General features: G+C 36.9%; 1 protein-coding gene across 1 annotated transcript; it reads right to left on the reverse strand.

Moving 5' to 3' along the window:
- Nucleotides 1-1494: 1494 nt before the first annotated feature.
- Nucleotides 1495-5989, reverse strand: CIMIP1 (ciliary microtubule inner protein 1; the record flags this gene model as incomplete). The annotated part of the gene is made up of 4 exons (XM_082773390.1): nucleotides 1495-1650; nucleotides 4009-4107; nucleotides 5147-5225; nucleotides 5928-5989. 4 exons carry the CDS (start codon nucleotides 5987-5989, stop codon nucleotides 1495-1497), a joined length of 396 nt encoding a protein of 131 aa, XP_082629516.1.
- Between the last annotated feature and the right edge of the window lie 11718 nt (nucleotides 5990-17707).

Below are 17707 nucleotides of genomic sequence, written 5' to 3' on the forward strand. Positions count from 1 at the left end.
TCTCTCTCCATCATTATATTATCGATATAGTATTATTATATTGTAATGTGCTGTGTGGTGTGGTATGTCTGGTAAACATGATACAAGCGAGATTCTACAAGCTTGCCAAATCTAAATGCTATGTAACAGACCTTTCAAACAAAGAGTGAGTAGTTGATAGCCTGAAGAATGTCTCGTAGGTTACTCAAGAAACTACTGGTACTGTTACTGTCAGTTGTTTTTTCTTTTGATGTCTACACAAATATTTCTGAAAATAAGCTTGCCATAAGAAATTATTTGATAACATGTTGTTGTTTTTATGTAGAATGTGTTAAATGATGCATGACGATGGATGGATTTAGAAATTTTCAATGCAAGAAAATATTTGTAGTAGGCCAATTTAGCTTCTATCTTTTTTTTTTTTCTTTTTGTAACTTAGTTTTGCTTAGAAATTTATGCTTAGAAACTTGCATTTTGATCAATTAATTGAACAACTAAAAAAACTGCTTTGATACCAAAACTGTTTTTTGAAAGTGACTCCATTTTGCTGAATGGCTTTTGTATGATTTACTTAAACCAATCAGGCAACTCCACTGGAAAGAATTTAATTACTTACCTAAGTACACAAACTGCCTGTAAAGCATGCACAACGTAAAAGACAATGCATTTAATAATTATGACTTAACTAAACTTATGATTTGCCTGTTTGTTTTGTGTGTTGTTTTTTCTTCAAGCTACAGTGGATATGCTATAATGAAACCTGATAATTATCTTTTCTGGAGGTGGTTGTTTGGGATTTTATTTTATTTATTTATTTATTTATTAACGAGGAAAGCTTCTTTCCAAACATAAGGGTGCAGTTTCATGGCAACTTGAGACAATTTAAGTTATGCCTGCTACTGTCCTCTGCACCTTCCCATCCCTTTCTTTTATAAAGGAGTCTCTTTTATGCTAGCTCAGGCATGTGAGCAACTCTGTAGTGAGCTCATTCAAAGTGCTGATCTAACTGAAAACCAATTCTACAACACAGATTCCAATACTGGTAAGTGATGGAATAAGCAGCAGTGTAGGAACATATCAAGAGTATGGCAGTCTGTATCTATGTTTGAATAAGCTGCTGTGAAACTGAGTCTGAGTGGAGGCTTTCACAGAGAAACAATTGAAAAAAAAAAAAGTGCTCTGCCATTTCAAAACACGTTTTTTAAAAACTTTCAATAAATATTTTAAAATCATACAGTTACTAACACTAACAAAAGAAGTACCTGCTCTCTTACATTTACATGAATTTATTGATTGTTGCTTCTAAATGAATCTGAAGCAGTATTAACAGCTTGAATGCTACAGATTTCAAAAAAATGAGCAACAAGTAAAATGCTACATTAAGATGTTCACACGTTACCAAAATGACTGTGGATGTTTAGGTAGATTTCAAAGGACAAATTTTTAACAGTCCAGTAGAGAACGTTAATTTAGGAACACAAATGGATCTATGTGCCTAATTGTTATTTCTTCATGTCAGTCAGAGGGTTCACATGGCCATTTCAAGTCCTTGAAAAAGGTACCTTTGCTGCTTTGGATTTCAAAACAACGTTCGAGTTCCAGCCCAGGAACAGATGATCTCCAGCCAATAAATCCCTGGGTAGTCTTAGGTACTGGAGGAGATGGATTCACCTAGAATAAAAGTAACATATAGAATTCAATAATTAAAAGATTTTTGATTGTTATTTCTGTCATGTAACATCTTTTCTGCTTGAGTGGATGGAAATGAGAGCTTGTTAAAAATAGTGGTTTTAAATGCAATCCAATGAATTAATATCCTGAACACACACTGACATTAATGGAAAGAAATAATAACTTCAAAATATTGCCTAGTTGAATGCAAGTTTGATTTATCATGCAGAATGATTTATAAGTTAAAAAGTCCTTAGGATAGTTTAGGTCCTATTCTATAGCAAGGCACAGGGGAAGACAGAAGTAAAATGGCCAAATACCAGTGAAGTAACTTACTTTTATCTACCACTCTTTTTAATAATTCTTTTAGTGCCTCAATTGGTATGTATAACAGGAAATTAAAAAAAAAAAAAAGTTATTGCTAAGTAATATATGTTAGCATACTTTTATAATATATATATATATAGTTTTGCTCAGTATGTTTCTAAGGGCTTTACTGGATTTACATAATTAGAAGAATTTAAGCTTCGGCTTTAACTTTTTTTCTTACAGAAAAATAATAATATTTAAACTCGTTAACATCTCTAAACAGGAAAAACAGCATTTTACACTTGATGCAATGCATTTGGTAGCAATGCAGCTATGGAATAGTAATTTTGTGGCCAAATGCTAAAGATATTACTGACTAAGCTGGCTTTTTCATCCAGAAGTACTTATCCATCCCACTTTTCTACTTTAAAAGATGGGTAAGCATCAAGTTAATCTGCAACTAATCTTGCTAAAAAGGAAACACACCAAAAGCCAAGAACCTCTGTTCACTGACTGCTGTGCTTACTTTGGCTGAATCTTCCCAATCGGGCATGTTATATCATTTTAGCATCTGGGGACTTAGTAGAGAAATACACAGCAAGAGAACAATGTTTCAGTTCTCTTGCCAGAGTTGCTTCACTTTGTTCTTTGGCCAAGATTAGAAAATGTTTATGATATTTAGGTGGAGCAGTTCCTCTGAAAAGATCATTTTTATGGCCAAATGTGCCACCCACTGAGCTGGATAATGGAGGAAACCATGTCCTACTTACAATCTGGGGGAAGGGACTATGAAGAACCAATTATTAATCTAACCTAGAGAGAACAGATATAATGACTATTACCATGAAGGTAAATGTGCAGAAAGACACACAGTTCTGAAAAGGACTTAAGAAACTTCACTCTGAATATGTAGAGGGTGACCTAAATCACACCAAAAAAAAAAAAAAAAAAAAAAAGGATTCTGAGGTGAAATGGAAACTCTGATCCCTGGTTCAGTATGCATCAGGCTACATATGCTACTTTAGCAGCTGATAACTTGTGCATGTGATTTCTAACACACATCATTGTGCAGCAGAAGCAAACCTGACTGACTGAAATTGGATGCTTGAGACAAAACTGAAGAACAAGTAGCACTAATGGCAGAAATGCTGGCATTTAATTTCTCTGTCACACTCAACACTTATTTTTTATTTCAGTTTAATTTTGGTATAAGCTTTTATTACTTGCTCACCTTATCTTGCCACCATTGGAATCCTTTGAAAGAAAGTTCAACAAGTAGGAATTTTCAATCATCTCTTTTCTTTCCTTAATCTTCCAAGTAGAATAACCTTCCTTTTTGTTAGTGTGCTCTGCTTCCCCTTTTATATGTTCCTCTCCCCTTGTCATTGATTTAGCCTCCTATATAGTTATTCAATTCAGTGGTGATTCTTACACTGTATATTTATAAATCAAAACAAGGTTCTCATTCCACTAATTTCTAACTGTGAGACAAAACATACATAACTCATACAATATAAAAGCAAATAGTTATGAATTGGCTCATTAGAACTTGACTTCTCCTGGCCAACCTAATTTGTGCCACTGAAGAGGACAGTGGCATCATCTCGGCCAAAAAGAATTCTGCCTTACCTTACATAAAGCTAGAAAAATGGCTGCATATTAACCAATAGTTAGAACAGAGAGATAAGGTTATGATAAGCCTTGAAGTAAGATATTTGAGCAATGAATGGTCAGCAATCATAAACAGCTCTGTGAACACTCTTCTGTAAGAAGCTGTACAGATGACTGTTCTGTTACACAGGAGAGTACGAGGGAGGGGCTTTACAGAAAGATTACATACAGTGAAAGCTCTGTGAACTAACAACCATATTCAAAGGGCAATTCCTTGTCTTAAATGAATGTTTTTAAAGTGTTGCTTGCGTTGCAAATACAATTTACTCTGACCTTTATTTAAAGGCCCACTGCTACAAGACAACTGATTTTTAGAGCTTGCATAGTTTCTGAAGACAGGTATTGCTGTACTACAATTATAAAATCTAATTTTCTAACCTTAATATATTTTTCCACGGGGGTCACAGGTCGAATCTGCAGATGTTCTGGAAGCTGTATCTTGGGCTTTGTTTTTTCTTTCTTTTCATCTTCAATCAACTGACATAAAAAATATCATAAAAAAAAAAAAAAGACTGGTATCAATACCATTTCCCTTATTGCAGCATTTGTACACCCGGTTCTTTCCACCTAAAACAGGACTACTCAATGTAGTGCTTTGGAAATCACTGTAATGTACTTTTTGTTTTCAGAATGTGATATAATTCTGAATTTCAGATAACATGCAAGTACTGCTGAGTGATTCCAACTCTCTTGCACCACTGGTGCAAGACAGGCTAGAAAGATATCTTCTGTATCTTATATGACCACAAAACAAAGATTAATAAATGATAATTTCACATGTTCACCAACAGTAACAATGCATAGAGTTTGTCAGTCTTTCAGCTGTAGATCTATTAGCATTGTGCAAAGGTGGTATACGTGACAGACTGTGGTTATCACGGATGGATGTTGAAGCCTAAAGGACCAAATATTTTAAAGGTGTTAACTTGGCTTCCTATAGGAATTTTCAAAAAATCCCAGAACAGTTTAAGTACTTCTAGCTCCATGGTAAGTAAATTTATAGCTTTATTCAAGGGATGCATCAATCCTGTTCTTCAGCAATTAAATATTGTGATTGCAAAGGTAACATTATGTGATACTATATTCTAATATCTAAACATCATCGAGAATAGACATCTCTCCAAATATTTTAGTTTGCTGTAAACTTCTCCACTGAAAATTTAATTAGCTAGAACCTTTTCCCCTTGATTTTTAATCTACCATATGGATAGACAAAGGGGAAATATTTTCCTGTCAGTGTGCATCTAGTACTTGTTAGCACTATTGGGAGTCATGCTTCTCAAGAGAAATATATCAGAATGTGTATAGCATATAAATTACCACTTGCCATATTTTGTTCAGGGGAAAGCTGAAACTTTGAAACCATCTTAAAGGTACTGCATTTGTTAACTGTGAACCTAACTTAGGAAAGCATACTCATTACTTTTCTACACTTCTGTGCTCTCATCGTGTTGTGTCCAGATAAATTTGTGTGCAAGTAAATTTCATGTGTTGCTTATATACCATTCAATTTTACCTCTGGAGGTGTTTTCAAGAACCCCCATTTGTGAGACCACTTTTTTGCAGCTTCTAGTTCGCTTTCTATGTATCTTTTCCTGAAATGGAAGAATATTTAAGACTTTGAAAGATACCTTTTAAAAGGTAACAAACAAAATAAACAAACAAACCCAACAACTGTTGTCAAAAAGCACAGCAATGGCATGAATCTTTAGTCCTCTGCCTCAAAATAGCAAGTTATTGTATGTGTTAACAATTCTCTGACTCAGGGATAATGGTAAATATTTTCCACGATGAAATGGAAATGAAAAACTATGCATGAAGGTACTTCTTCACAGGTTATATTTACATTAGGAACTGGAGGAGGTCACGTTTGTTGTGACACCTTTTTAGAAAGGTGTGAGACATAAGCACCGATGTGCTTTCATACACCTGCTTTTAACTCCATTTGCTGATGAAACTTCTTGAAACTTTCCCATTAAGTGATTTCCCAATTAAGTGATGTCCCCACCGCGCCCCAGCCCTGCTCTCTGGTGTTCACGCTGAGGGGCTGAGGGACGGGGGCAGTGCTGGCTCCCCGGGGTCTGTTAGCACTGCTTCGCCTCTCACACCTGAGGGGATGAAAACCCTTCGGCTTTCTGAGGGTATCAGGGATCTGAGCACACACAGAGTGGGGGACACCCAGCGTTACCACTTCGTGTGAAACACAAATATGAACAAATCCCTGCGCTGGCAGGGCAGAGCTTCCAGAGAGGCTGCCTTGGTGGGACGGGGCAGCAGAGGAGGCCTGGGGCCGCTACCAGCAGTTGTCCGCCGCTACGAAATTGCACGGCTGCGCCCCATCGCTGCGGCGCTGCGCCATGGGGCCGGGCCGTTGGGGCGTCGTCGTGTGGGGCCGGGCCGCGCTCGTGCCGAGGGCGGGCGGGGAAAGCGCGGGCCCGGCGCCGCCTGAGGTGGATTCGTGACGCGCGGCTCGCAGGTGAAGGGCAGAAAATAAACACCCTGGGTTTCCTCGTCACCTTAAAGTCCCTCAGAAAAGCGAGCTTGACGTTGCTAGTAATTTAATTTAATTTAATTTAATTTAATTTTATTATTATTATTTTTTTTTTAAATGTCGCTCAGCGCGGAAACATGTTTGAGCTGAGACGATGAAAAGTGTGTGAGGAGGTAGCGTGTGTCCGAGGAAGAAGAGGTGTTTCCTGAACCCGCAGTTCTGCTGAGCTGTTAGGGGGCTTTAAAATCCCAGCAGGGGGCTGTGGTCACTAAACCTGTGGTATTTTTAATTGCAATAGATGTGAAAAATGGTTGGAAGGTGTGCCATTTTTTATTCCAAAGAGAATTGGCTTGTTAACATACCCAACACCTCATCTGTGTGTATGAGGGATACTTTCTGTTTTCTAGGCTTTTAACCTGCTGTTTCTAGTCCTTTGGTGCTCTTGATGTGCACCTTGCTACACACATTTGATATTTGGTGGTTCTAGCAGGAAATAGTACTCTTGTACTATTAGTAGTCTTGTACTCTTTACAAATTACATGCTAAGAGTAGAGGATCTAAGAAAGATCCCAGTCCTCTTTATGGGTTATACAAGAAAACCTCCAAAAATATTTACAGCTTGTTAAAAGTTCACTGTGTTCCACTATATTAATATTTTTGGCTCTCTATCAATTTTGGGGGGCTTTTATTTTCTTGCTGTTGCTTTATAAATCATGGTTCTTTGTACGTAGGGGTTTAAATAGTTCCCTGGCCCCTTTATGGGAACGGGTTTGTACTAACGCTGTGAATAGTTAGGGTAACTTACTGACACCAGTGGACAACTATTATCCGTATTATAAAATAACTGCTGAAAGACTTTGAGCTGAGCTCTGTTGTTTGTAGGTAGTGTGTTTGAATGCTTAGTTGCTAGTTTTTTTTTTTTTTTTTTCTCTTGTAGAGCAAAATAACTGAACGTCTTAAATACTTGAATATGAGAAGTCTGTAAATACCTTTAGGAGCCATTTTAGACATACCAAGAACTTCTGTTTGAATAAGAGGAAAAAAACAATTTGTAATCCTAAAATAGTAATTAATACTGCTCTTCTGGGTTTCCAAAAATCATTAAACTATCAGCAAATTTAATATTTCACTTACATGCCATTTCTTGACTCTCTAATTGATAATTAGACTAGCAATTAGATCAGCTGGGTGTCCTATCACACCCATAAATGCTTACTCATTGTCCTATTTAATTAACTCCTGCTGCTTAGTCACATTTATCTCAGGAGCTCTCTTATTACAGTCTGGATGGTTTCCGTGAAAATAAGTAATTTGCTAATGAAAGCAATCAAAGTGATAGTTTACTATATGTCAGGATTTAAACTGTAGTAGCATTTGTCAAAAGAGAATGAAACTTATACTAATTATACTAATTTTTCAGATGGGGTGATGCAAATAAGTGAATTGTTAGCTTTAGGTCTTATCAGGTTCTTATGAGCACAGGGCAACATTAAAACATGGGCAATGTGAACCAAGGAAGTGAAATAGGATTTTAATGAGCTACTAACTATACAGAATGGCTTAGGGATACATGTCCAGTGAGATCCAAAGGCCATTTGCTGAAAGTCTGGGTCTTGTAGTTAAATACAGCAGTGTTTGTCAACATGTGGCAAATGGTGAAGCAGATAATAAATCACTGAAGATCCGTGTTTAAATAGAATCAAGTCTAAAGACTTGGTGCCTTGTCTAAAGGCAAGCAATATTTGGATCTTCTAAGAACTAATGTGGCTATAATGCTAAATCCTAAGGCCATAAATGCTAAAATCCTCCTCCTACTGCTTATTCCGCTTCCAGTTAGAAACTACCCAGTTATTTGGGTACTCAGTAGTGCTGCTGTTGATCAAGTGAATCTTCAAGAACTTACAACTTGTATGTAACACAAAAGTAGCAGATTGGCCTCTTGAATTTTAGATATTCTTTCACCTGCCATAAGACACCACCCCACTGCTGTGGAATTCGTGTGTTTTGTTTTTGTTTTTTACAGACCCTTCATTCCCTTCTCACTGCAGGTGTGTGCTGTGTGTTGATAATGATGCAGCTTTGGCATGGCTGATACAAGTACAGGTGGTGCTGACTTGTGAAATATGTTAGAGAACCAAATAGACCCTGCAGTAAGAGAAGATCAGATTGCTGATATAATCTGTTATCAAGCAGTTGAGCTTCCGCAATCAAAACAATAGATAGAATGGGGACAGGAGGAGTGATAAATGAACTGAAATGAATAGTTGAGTTAGGTGGACATCTTAAAACTAGGATGGTGGCTTTCCTGATGTCATTCATAGTCTTCAAGATGAATTAATTTCTGTTTTCTGGGAATTTCGTGTGCCTACCCTGACATGAAAATGTTAAGGCTTTTCATATCACTTGTTCATAGAGAAATGTCCAAATTAACGTACAATAACTTTTTGTGCTAATCTGGGAAATTGCTTGGAAGGAACAAAGTTCTTCTTCAGGCTCTATGCAAGTATCTGCAAGTGTTGTTCATGAGCATCTCAGCTTCCACTGAATGAGCAGAGGTTGATGATTCCAGATGATACTTGTGCTTAAGTGCTATAGATGCAGGTATAAGGTACATCATGCTTGACAGTACTCTAACCAAGCTGTTTTGTAACTTTTATGAAGCCAAACCTAGGTCATGTCCCCAGTTCGAGCATCATGTTATCAACTGCACAGATTTTATTGCACTTAACTATTCTTGCCAGTAGAGATAAGAGTCCTCTGCCTTTCATCAGAGAATGGGTAGGAAAATTAAAAAAAGAAAAACTTTATTTTTTGTTGTAAATGGTGTTTTGAGTATTTTTATATTTGCTGCTACTAAGCCCATAAACATAAATTATTATTTTAAATTATCCAGCACAGAATAGAATTAGATCTAAATCCTTGATCTCTTTACTAAGAGTTCTGCATTGTTCAGGTTGGAAGTATACCAGGAAAAAAAAAGTTCAGCTGAGAATCCTCTCAGAGACGTTTGGGATGGTGTAAAAAATCCATTGCTATTTCTCTATTTTGCTCCCCCGTATACGTGCAAGGAGAGTGCAGACAAAGGTGGCTTGGGAAACAGCAGCACGTAATGTGGTTTGGCAGGACAGTCCCTGAGGAACTCACCTGCTTGGCTCAGCTTAGAGGAGGTTTTAGCAATGTAAGGACTGCCTGAACTTCTGGTAGGCCCAGGCCTGTACCAACATAAACCTGCCTGGGAGATTCTTTCAATGCTGTCCTCTCCTCATGTTGTAACAGTGTGCTTCGTCAGCAGCAGCAACTGCCACAGTGCATGGGAAAGCAAAAATATAAATGATAAAGTAGGGCTCTTTTCCCCCTTTATGTTCTGAAAGCTTACAAGATGAGAAGTACTCATCAGTAAATGAACCTTTGAATAGTGTACTTGTTTTCTGAACACGTTTCAAACTTGCAACTGTAAAGATCGAGTATAACAGAAGTATGTTTCTTATGAGGAGATGGGCATTATAGATGTAATTCTGCTTGGAAACAGCTGCAGCACAGGGGGCTTGGCAACTTCTATTGTATTGTGTCCTGCTGGCATAGATGTTGCTGTTGTGTTCTATCTGAGATGTTCCAACACTGCAATGTTATGCACGTGTGATGGAAGGCACGTGTTCATGATTTAGGAATTGGCTCAGGGCTGTGCCACTATCTTGTGTGTGACCAACAAGACCCATGCACTCCTGATGTGATGTGACTGTTGCTGTACATCTGGCAGCTCTGCGGGGGCAACTGTCAGTGCTCTGACTTGGCTGCTTGGCTGGAAAGTGCAAATACTCTACGCAGATGGGAGATAAAGCAGTGAGGGAAAGGAGAATGCTAATGTCCCTAAGGAAACCCACAGTGGTGTATACCAGTCCATGTTCTCTGGTTTTATTTCTGAAGGCTTGCACTTCACACTATAAGCACTACCATTTTTGCATTTAAGAACCTGAAAAACATTTTCTTCTTCCAGGTACACACTAACCATCGATGCTTCTCTACTCTGAAGTGAAACCTCTGCAAATGAAGATGTTAGAAGCATATGTATATCTATGCTTATGCTCTTCCATTGAAAATGCTTACCAAAAAAATCAATTAGCACTTTTGGGCAGTTCTGTACTTGTTGCCCCATGATACCATTTGCAATACTAAGTGTGGAAGCCTAACAGAGGAGACTGTAGAAATAACTTATGTCTTTTGCTAATATTTCTAAGTATTTCAGGTGTAGGAAGCTTGAGTGGTAAACTGCTTATTAAGATTACTGTGATTTCTTTTAAACCAAATGCTATTGACGCGATGGCTTCTGGCTTCACTCCAAAACCAAAACAAACAAAGAAAATAAACACACCAAAAAACAAACCCCAAATGAAAACAAGCAAACCCTTCTAAAGTGTGTACCATCAAGAATACGTTAATTGTAGTTCTTGCTTTACCATTTGAGAGGAATCCACGGCTGGGTTAGAACGGCTGGGTATTTTGTAGCTAAATTTAGAATGGTCAAGATCATGTTGTGGCTGTAATTATCTAACGACTTTTGAACAGTGTCTGGTGTCTCTATTTTCCCAGTAAAATGTTTTCTTTTCCGTCTATAAAATGTCACATTTACAGCTTTATGCAGATCTCTGTGCTTGAAAGGGATGAACTATCTTTACTGAATGTAGATACTTGTCAATAATTCCTCAGTTTCTGATTTTGAAAAGATTCATTGTTTTCTGGTTCAAAATAAAGATTTGCATGAGATACCTTTCTGTTATCTTGGATGGAAACACCTTTATACCGTAGTTGGTGAAGTAAGTGTACACGCTCCCCAAATAAAAATATTTCCACTAGTGACTTGGGGGGCTTTGCCATTTTCAAATTGAAGGACCTATTTGCATTAAAATTCCTTCTTCATAGGCATTGCTCCTGAGCACTGCTCCACAGCTCCAATTGCAAGGGGCTTGCAGGATGCTGCCTGATTGCAGATTCAAAGATGGGGAACAAGACCACCAGTTCCAGTCTCCTCACTGTAAACAGTTCTTGCAAATGCCCATGTGCAACATGTACCAGACTTCTCCCCCATTACATGCTGGGGTACCTAGGCATATAACATGAATTAAAGGTTAAGTAAAAAAGACATAATTCAGAATTTTGTTGCATTCTATAAACTGAAATCAAACTCTTAATGGTCTTTGAAAGTATTTTTTTTCTCAATACAGTGCATGTTTCAAATCAGAAGAGCTGCCTTTTTTCTTTTCGCATGAAAGGCAGGGGGTCTAGGACATTTTAATAGCTTTCATATTCTACTCTGCAAATATATTATTGCAGCACAATAGTTTCTTTGCATGAGAATTGCTTAAATGATTCAAAATGGATTGAAAAATATATTTCAAGTTTTAATTTTATGCACAGAACATTAATGAGCAGTGCCCCTTAGAGACTTGCTGTCAGTTTAACATATTCACAATAATCTCAACACAGATGTTATTCCATCTAAATCCTTTTAGAGAGAAGAAACTAGTAATTTTTCCTTGGAGAACATCAGAAAATATATTATTGTTGAAATTACATTTTGATCCCAGAATGCTATGTAAAATATCATTGCTAGGAAGAATAAGTAGCACATTGTTTCTGAAGTAATATGCACGTAAAACTTCTTTGAGCCTTTTCTAAATTTTAGAATAAGTGAAATGTTGTTAGTCCCGTGCAATTTTGCTTCCCTTGAGGGTGATTGTAGGTGATAATGGCTATGAGCATCTCATTGTGCTCTAATTTATGAGGGTATTTGGTTTTAGTTCAGATTTCTCTATTTGCAGCTATAATGTGATAAAGTTATTGCCTCTATTAGATGCATTTTTTCTGCTCTTCATCTGAGCACATGCATTAAAATACTTGCTAGGAAGAAAATATATACTTAGAACAACCTTTTTCTTGGAAAGATTTGAAGTACACTTTCTGCTTTGTGTTCTTCAGTGTGCCATTGTTTTGCTTTTTGGTACACTTATGTTGTACTCTGGTTTTGTGTATCTTGAAATATCTTTATATATATATATATAAAAATTAGATTGGTCTTACTAGAGTATATGGCAGGTGAGTGTTCTAAGAATTCTTCCAGAACTGCATAAATACAAGAATAATTCTTAGAGTTGTTGATACTGGAGTGCATACTACATTAGTTATATGCAAAGATAGTTGCTTAGAGTAAGTTCTCATTAGATTTCACAGAACTTTCACAGAACTCTTGTGGAGGAGGAGGATAAAAGGTAAGAGTGCAGTTTGTCCATTGCAAAAAGCAGGAGAATTGCCAGTTGTAGTCAACACAGCATTCCAGCCTCTTTTTTGGGAAAGACCTGTAGCTCCTGCAGACATTTTGTGGGGGACTACTGACAGTAATAAAAGGTGCAGTTCATGACACATGAAGTAAGACCTCTGTTTCAAAGCTAAGGTCTGTTTTACGAGCCTTGATGCAGAAAATCGTATGGGAGGATGTCTTGCTGAAACTACAATGCAATGGAATACCCTTTATGCAAATGTATTTGTTTTGCAAAAGCAGATAGCTTGATGTGAAATAGCTGTTCATTTCTCCGCTTTGCTGTTAAGAATGCTAAAGGGAAAACAACTGTTAATATGATGATATAAAATAGCTGCAAAACTGTAAGCAAACAAGAGTCTCAGATAAAATCTCAGAGTACAACTGCTAAGTTTAAATAGAATATGTTTTATTTAAAGCTTAAAATTAACCCAAATCCAATTGAAATGTAAAGGTAATTCATATAATCCTACCACTAAATTTTTAAAATTACTAATGCATTTTTTATTGATTGAGCTTGTAAATATAAAGTTTTGACATACATTTAAATGTAAATTGAAACTTGTTCTAGATACACAAATATAAAATATTTTATGTTTTTAAAGAACAAGGAATAATGTATTTTCCATACCCTTGTAGCAGATTGTTTTCAGCATGCATTAATGACATTAAAAGTGCACATGACTTGCTTTAGGTTCACTAAATTATAGAAGTTGATAAATTTGCCTTTATTGTTCACACTACTTGATCTTTTGTTTTTATAAATTTTTAAGTGTGTGGTTGTAAATATTTGCACAATATTTGTACATCTTAGATGATGTACAATGAATGAATGAAGAACTCCTGGAAACAGGAAATATTTCTAATCGAATCTGAAGATACTCTTTTCAGAGGGAGTCTATCAAAATTGCGAATTATTACTTTTGATCTAGGTAAAATGATCCAGAAGAGCATGGGTTGAAAATATCAAACTTAACATATTAAACATATGTTTAATTTAAGTCTTGCTTTAAAAGTTGCACTACTTGTTAACTTATTATATGAACTAAAGTTCCTATAGAAATTGGTAGATTAATACAGACTTATTTCTATAGCAAGAAGTCCATTTCTGTGCCAAGAAGTTCTTTTGGGAATATAAACCAAACTGTATTAAAACTCCCTTGGAAAATGGTCCCTGTGGTGAGAGGTCTTGCCAGAGACAAGGGTAATGTCTAGTGCTAAGAAGACACTAAACTTTTTGCACCGTTTTGGTCCTAGATATCAAAAGGTGATTTGCTCTGTGCCTTCCCAGCAGCCCACAGAGGTTTCCCGTCTCGTGGTAAAAATTCATTCTCCCACCAGCAGCCATAACTCCAGCAGCTCTGCATGGTCCACTTGCTGAGGTCTTCCGTGTTTTCCCCTCTAAGCACTGCAGCTATGTCTGCATCTCTCTGCTACTAAGTCTGAAAGGATCCTACTGCTTCTAATAATGGATGGAAGCTTGGAAGGAGAAATGCATGCTCAAAGAGATAACAATTATCCTTTCTTTACTATGTGCTTTTAAGCCTTGCTAGCCAGACCAAATTTAATCTTGTAGCAAAATGTTTCCATGAAAAGCATGGTGATTTTATATATTATTACTCAAGAAAATGAAATTTCCTAAGTATGTGGAAATGGCCACGTATGTCTCAAACAATGCTGCTGTGTTTCTGCATTTTAGAAAGCAGTGGCTGGTTCAACAGTTCTTGCTATCTCTGTACCTTTCTGCCGATGGACAATGTAGACGGGCCTGTTATCTATGGAATGTTCTGTGAAAGATATTTTTTGAAAAGATAATCAATATTAATGTCTGGAAGGCTGTTAGAATAAGCCCCTGCCTGGAGAATGCAATTCAGTTTCTCAATAGAATACAAAGAGAAAGAAATGCATCCTGCAGCAATCTGTTTTTTTTTTTTTTTTTTTTTTTTTTTTAATAGTAGCTGTGGGAGGTCATGGGATTTAAAATATTTACACTGTCATACTTAGGAAATCCAATGATCCTAGACATACTTAGTTGCATTCAAAAGACTCAATATTTAGACATATGCTCCATAAGTAATGTTGCCATAGTGAAGAATGATTGTACAGTTACTGTAGTAGAAAAACTAATGCAGAAATCAATTTAGTATTGATATTGGGAAAATACAGGATGTTGATATTGAATTTAGGTTAGGATTTTGCTGTTCTTTGTTTATCCTAAAAGAAGTAACTTCTTTCTTTACAGATTTGGAAAAGGGCTTATTTTTAACAAAAACTTTATTCAAGTTTTGGCAACTTTCTTTGATCAGATTTGCCATTCTTTATGTAAACTGCAACTGAAATATAACCTGGATGGGTTCTTCCATGTAAGGATAATGAATGTTTAACTAGGTACTGTAACAAGATATATGCAGTTAAAAGATAAATGATGAAGCATCTTAATGTAGCTATAAGCTTTGGTCTAATGTATCTTTGACTAAACCAGGTTATGACATAAAATTTAACACACATGTACCCCAATTCAATGAAACGGCTTTTCAGTAACATTTTAAATAATACCCACTCATGCAGGCTTTCACATTAAAGTAATTATGGAAGGGGAATGATAAGAACAGAAAGAAAGTTTACTCTTCCTCTTCATAGTGAAAGCAAATGTGTTTTTCTCCAGAATCTGCCAAGCCTGTGTTTTAATGATTTAACAGATGGAGTTGGCACATGTGAACCTGGAAGATGCATCTGTCTGATTTTTCCAGTCTGAGGATTTTTTAACTGCATTAATAGCACAGACGATGGTAAAATATCACCTCCCCAGGCTGCTTTGCTCTCCTAACACATAATGTCTTTTAAGAAAAAAAGTGATAGGAGACTGGGGTGAAGAAAAGGCCAGAGAAATGAGGATTTGAAAAGTTTAATATTTTCAGTCTTCACTGCATTAGGCTTTTAAGCCTCTCACTTTGATGAATTTTGTGCCTATGGTGTGGAAACAGAAATTCTACCCAGGCAGTTTTATCTGTGATCTCAGGGTTCTGTTAATTACTTGCTCTAAATAAATAAACAACATTTAAATAAGGAGACTGATAACCACTAGCATTTTTTCCTTTATGATTTAAATGCCTGTGATTTAGTATTGTACTTTGATATTTTTTTTTTTCTGTTAATTTTTGCAAAGGTTTTGCTCATGTGTAACTTCAGGTTTAGGAATCTCATTTAATCACTTGCACTGTTCATTCAAGCAGACATGCGAATGCTTAATTGTTTTAACTGTTTGAATGAGGGCCCTAATTTGAATTTCTTGATTTTAGGGTGTAACCCTTAGCATTCACCCAGACTTTCTGCTGAAATCAATGATATGGCTACCTGTGTAAAGAGCATGAAGGCCATGGGTTAAATGCCTCAGTAGTGTGTAGGAGTTGACTGAAATTACAGGCCCTTTATAATGCTTCTGCAGGCATCTTCTAAGGGGAGCATTGTCCAAGGACTGGATCAGGCATCTCATTCGGATAGCACTTCTGTAAGCTGTCCAGCTGGGTACAGTAATGTTACAGCAAGCTCTTGTGAGGATGTGCCTAAACAATGGCACCAAAGATGGTGAAGAACCTGAAGGGCAAGACTTACAAGGAGTAGCTGAGATCCTCGGCTTGTTCAGCCAGAGCAGAGGAGGCTGAGGGGAGGGCTCGTGGCAGCCTGCAGCTTCCTCACAAGGTGGAGTAGAGGAGGAGATGGCACTGGTCTGTGCTCTCTGGTGACCAGTGACAGGACCAAGGGGAATGGCATGGAGCTGCAACAGGGGAAATTCATATTGGATATTAGTAAAAGGTTCTTCACCCAGAGGGTGGTCAGGCTCTGGAACAGGCTGTCCAGGGAAGTGGTCACAGCACCAAGCCAGCTGGGGTTCAAGAAGCATTTGGACAGTGGTCTTAGACTTGTGTTAATTTTTAGGTAGTTTTGTGTGGGACCATGAGTTGGACTCGATTCTTGTGTGTGCCTTCCAACTCAAGATATCCTGTGATTCTATAGGATATGGAAGGGCTTCTCATTCTGTTTTCAAACAAAAATGTTGTGATAAAATGTAAATGAAATTAATCTGTAGTGTTCTGTGAACTGTCCTGTACTTGCTTTAACAGCATGTATGTTTTTAGTTCATTTCAACTTTATCTTACAACTTCTGGGAAAGAAGAAAATGTAAAGAGGAACAGCTCTCATGGTTGATGAAATTAGCACAAATATGGCTTTTTGTGTTGATCAAAGCCTGTACATGGGAATTTTGGAATAAAAGGATCCAGGATAAAGCAAAGCTTAATAAGCTAATGTTATGAACTGCATGTTAATGTAATCCTTCACTGGGTTTCTGCTCATTTTCAAACATCATTTTTCTATCACTGGAAAAGAAAACCTATCAAGCTGGATGTTTTCACCTGTTCCAGAAGTTCCAGGTGTTTAATGCTCTGAGTACTGACAGTGACAAAGTACCTCAAAACATTAGTCATTGTTTTTAGACAATGCACACAATGGATTAAAAGGCTTTTGCTTTCAATTGTATTTAGATTAATTGAAAGATGAAAAAATATGTAGTCACGTTATCCTACCATATGCTATACATGTATGTATGCAAACTGCAGCAGGTCAAACACCAAGGCTGCCTTCTCTTGTCTTGTCTGGTCCCAGTTAGAAGTAGTTAGCTTGCTGCTTTCTAAGGCTGAAGCCTCAAGCTTTGACATTACAGTCCTTGGGGAGACAATGCTTGCTAAAATGACAGCAACTTTCCCTAAAAGCTTTAGATGAACTTGAGAAATGACAGGTTCTGATTTCTAGGTCATTAAAGCTAGTGGAAAATTTGGCCCTATTTCAACCACTCATCCTATTACTGTTCTGGTGAACAGTAATAAGATTTCAGAATTCTCAGGTAAGTAGGTGTCAATATGAAAGTTAGTAAGGAAAAGTACATTTAATTTTCCTGTCCAAAGTCATAGTCAAGGTTTAGAAAAGTTGAGGTTTAGAAAGTGAAGAGCTGTCAAAACCAAATATCTGATTTAGCCTCACTGTAAGTTTTTCACAGCAGGAATTTTGGTTGTTGATTTATGGATGTGACATACTTTTTTTTTTTTTTTTTTTTTTGCCTATCCTGAGAATAAGCAATAATCTTCTGTTCATTAAACAGCGCATTGCAGTTTTTATCTTTTATTCTACATCTATGTAGAGGGTTTTATTTTGATGAAAATAGAATTATTCAGCAATGTTCCAATTTAAAGCCCAAAAAAGTCAATGAAATGACTGACTTC

Source organism: Aythya marila (assembly GCF_965140915.1).
Source record: "Aythya marila genome assembly, chromosome: 16".
NCBI classification, from domain to species: domain Eukaryota; kingdom Metazoa; phylum Chordata; class Aves; order Anseriformes; family Anatidae; genus Aythya; species Aythya marila.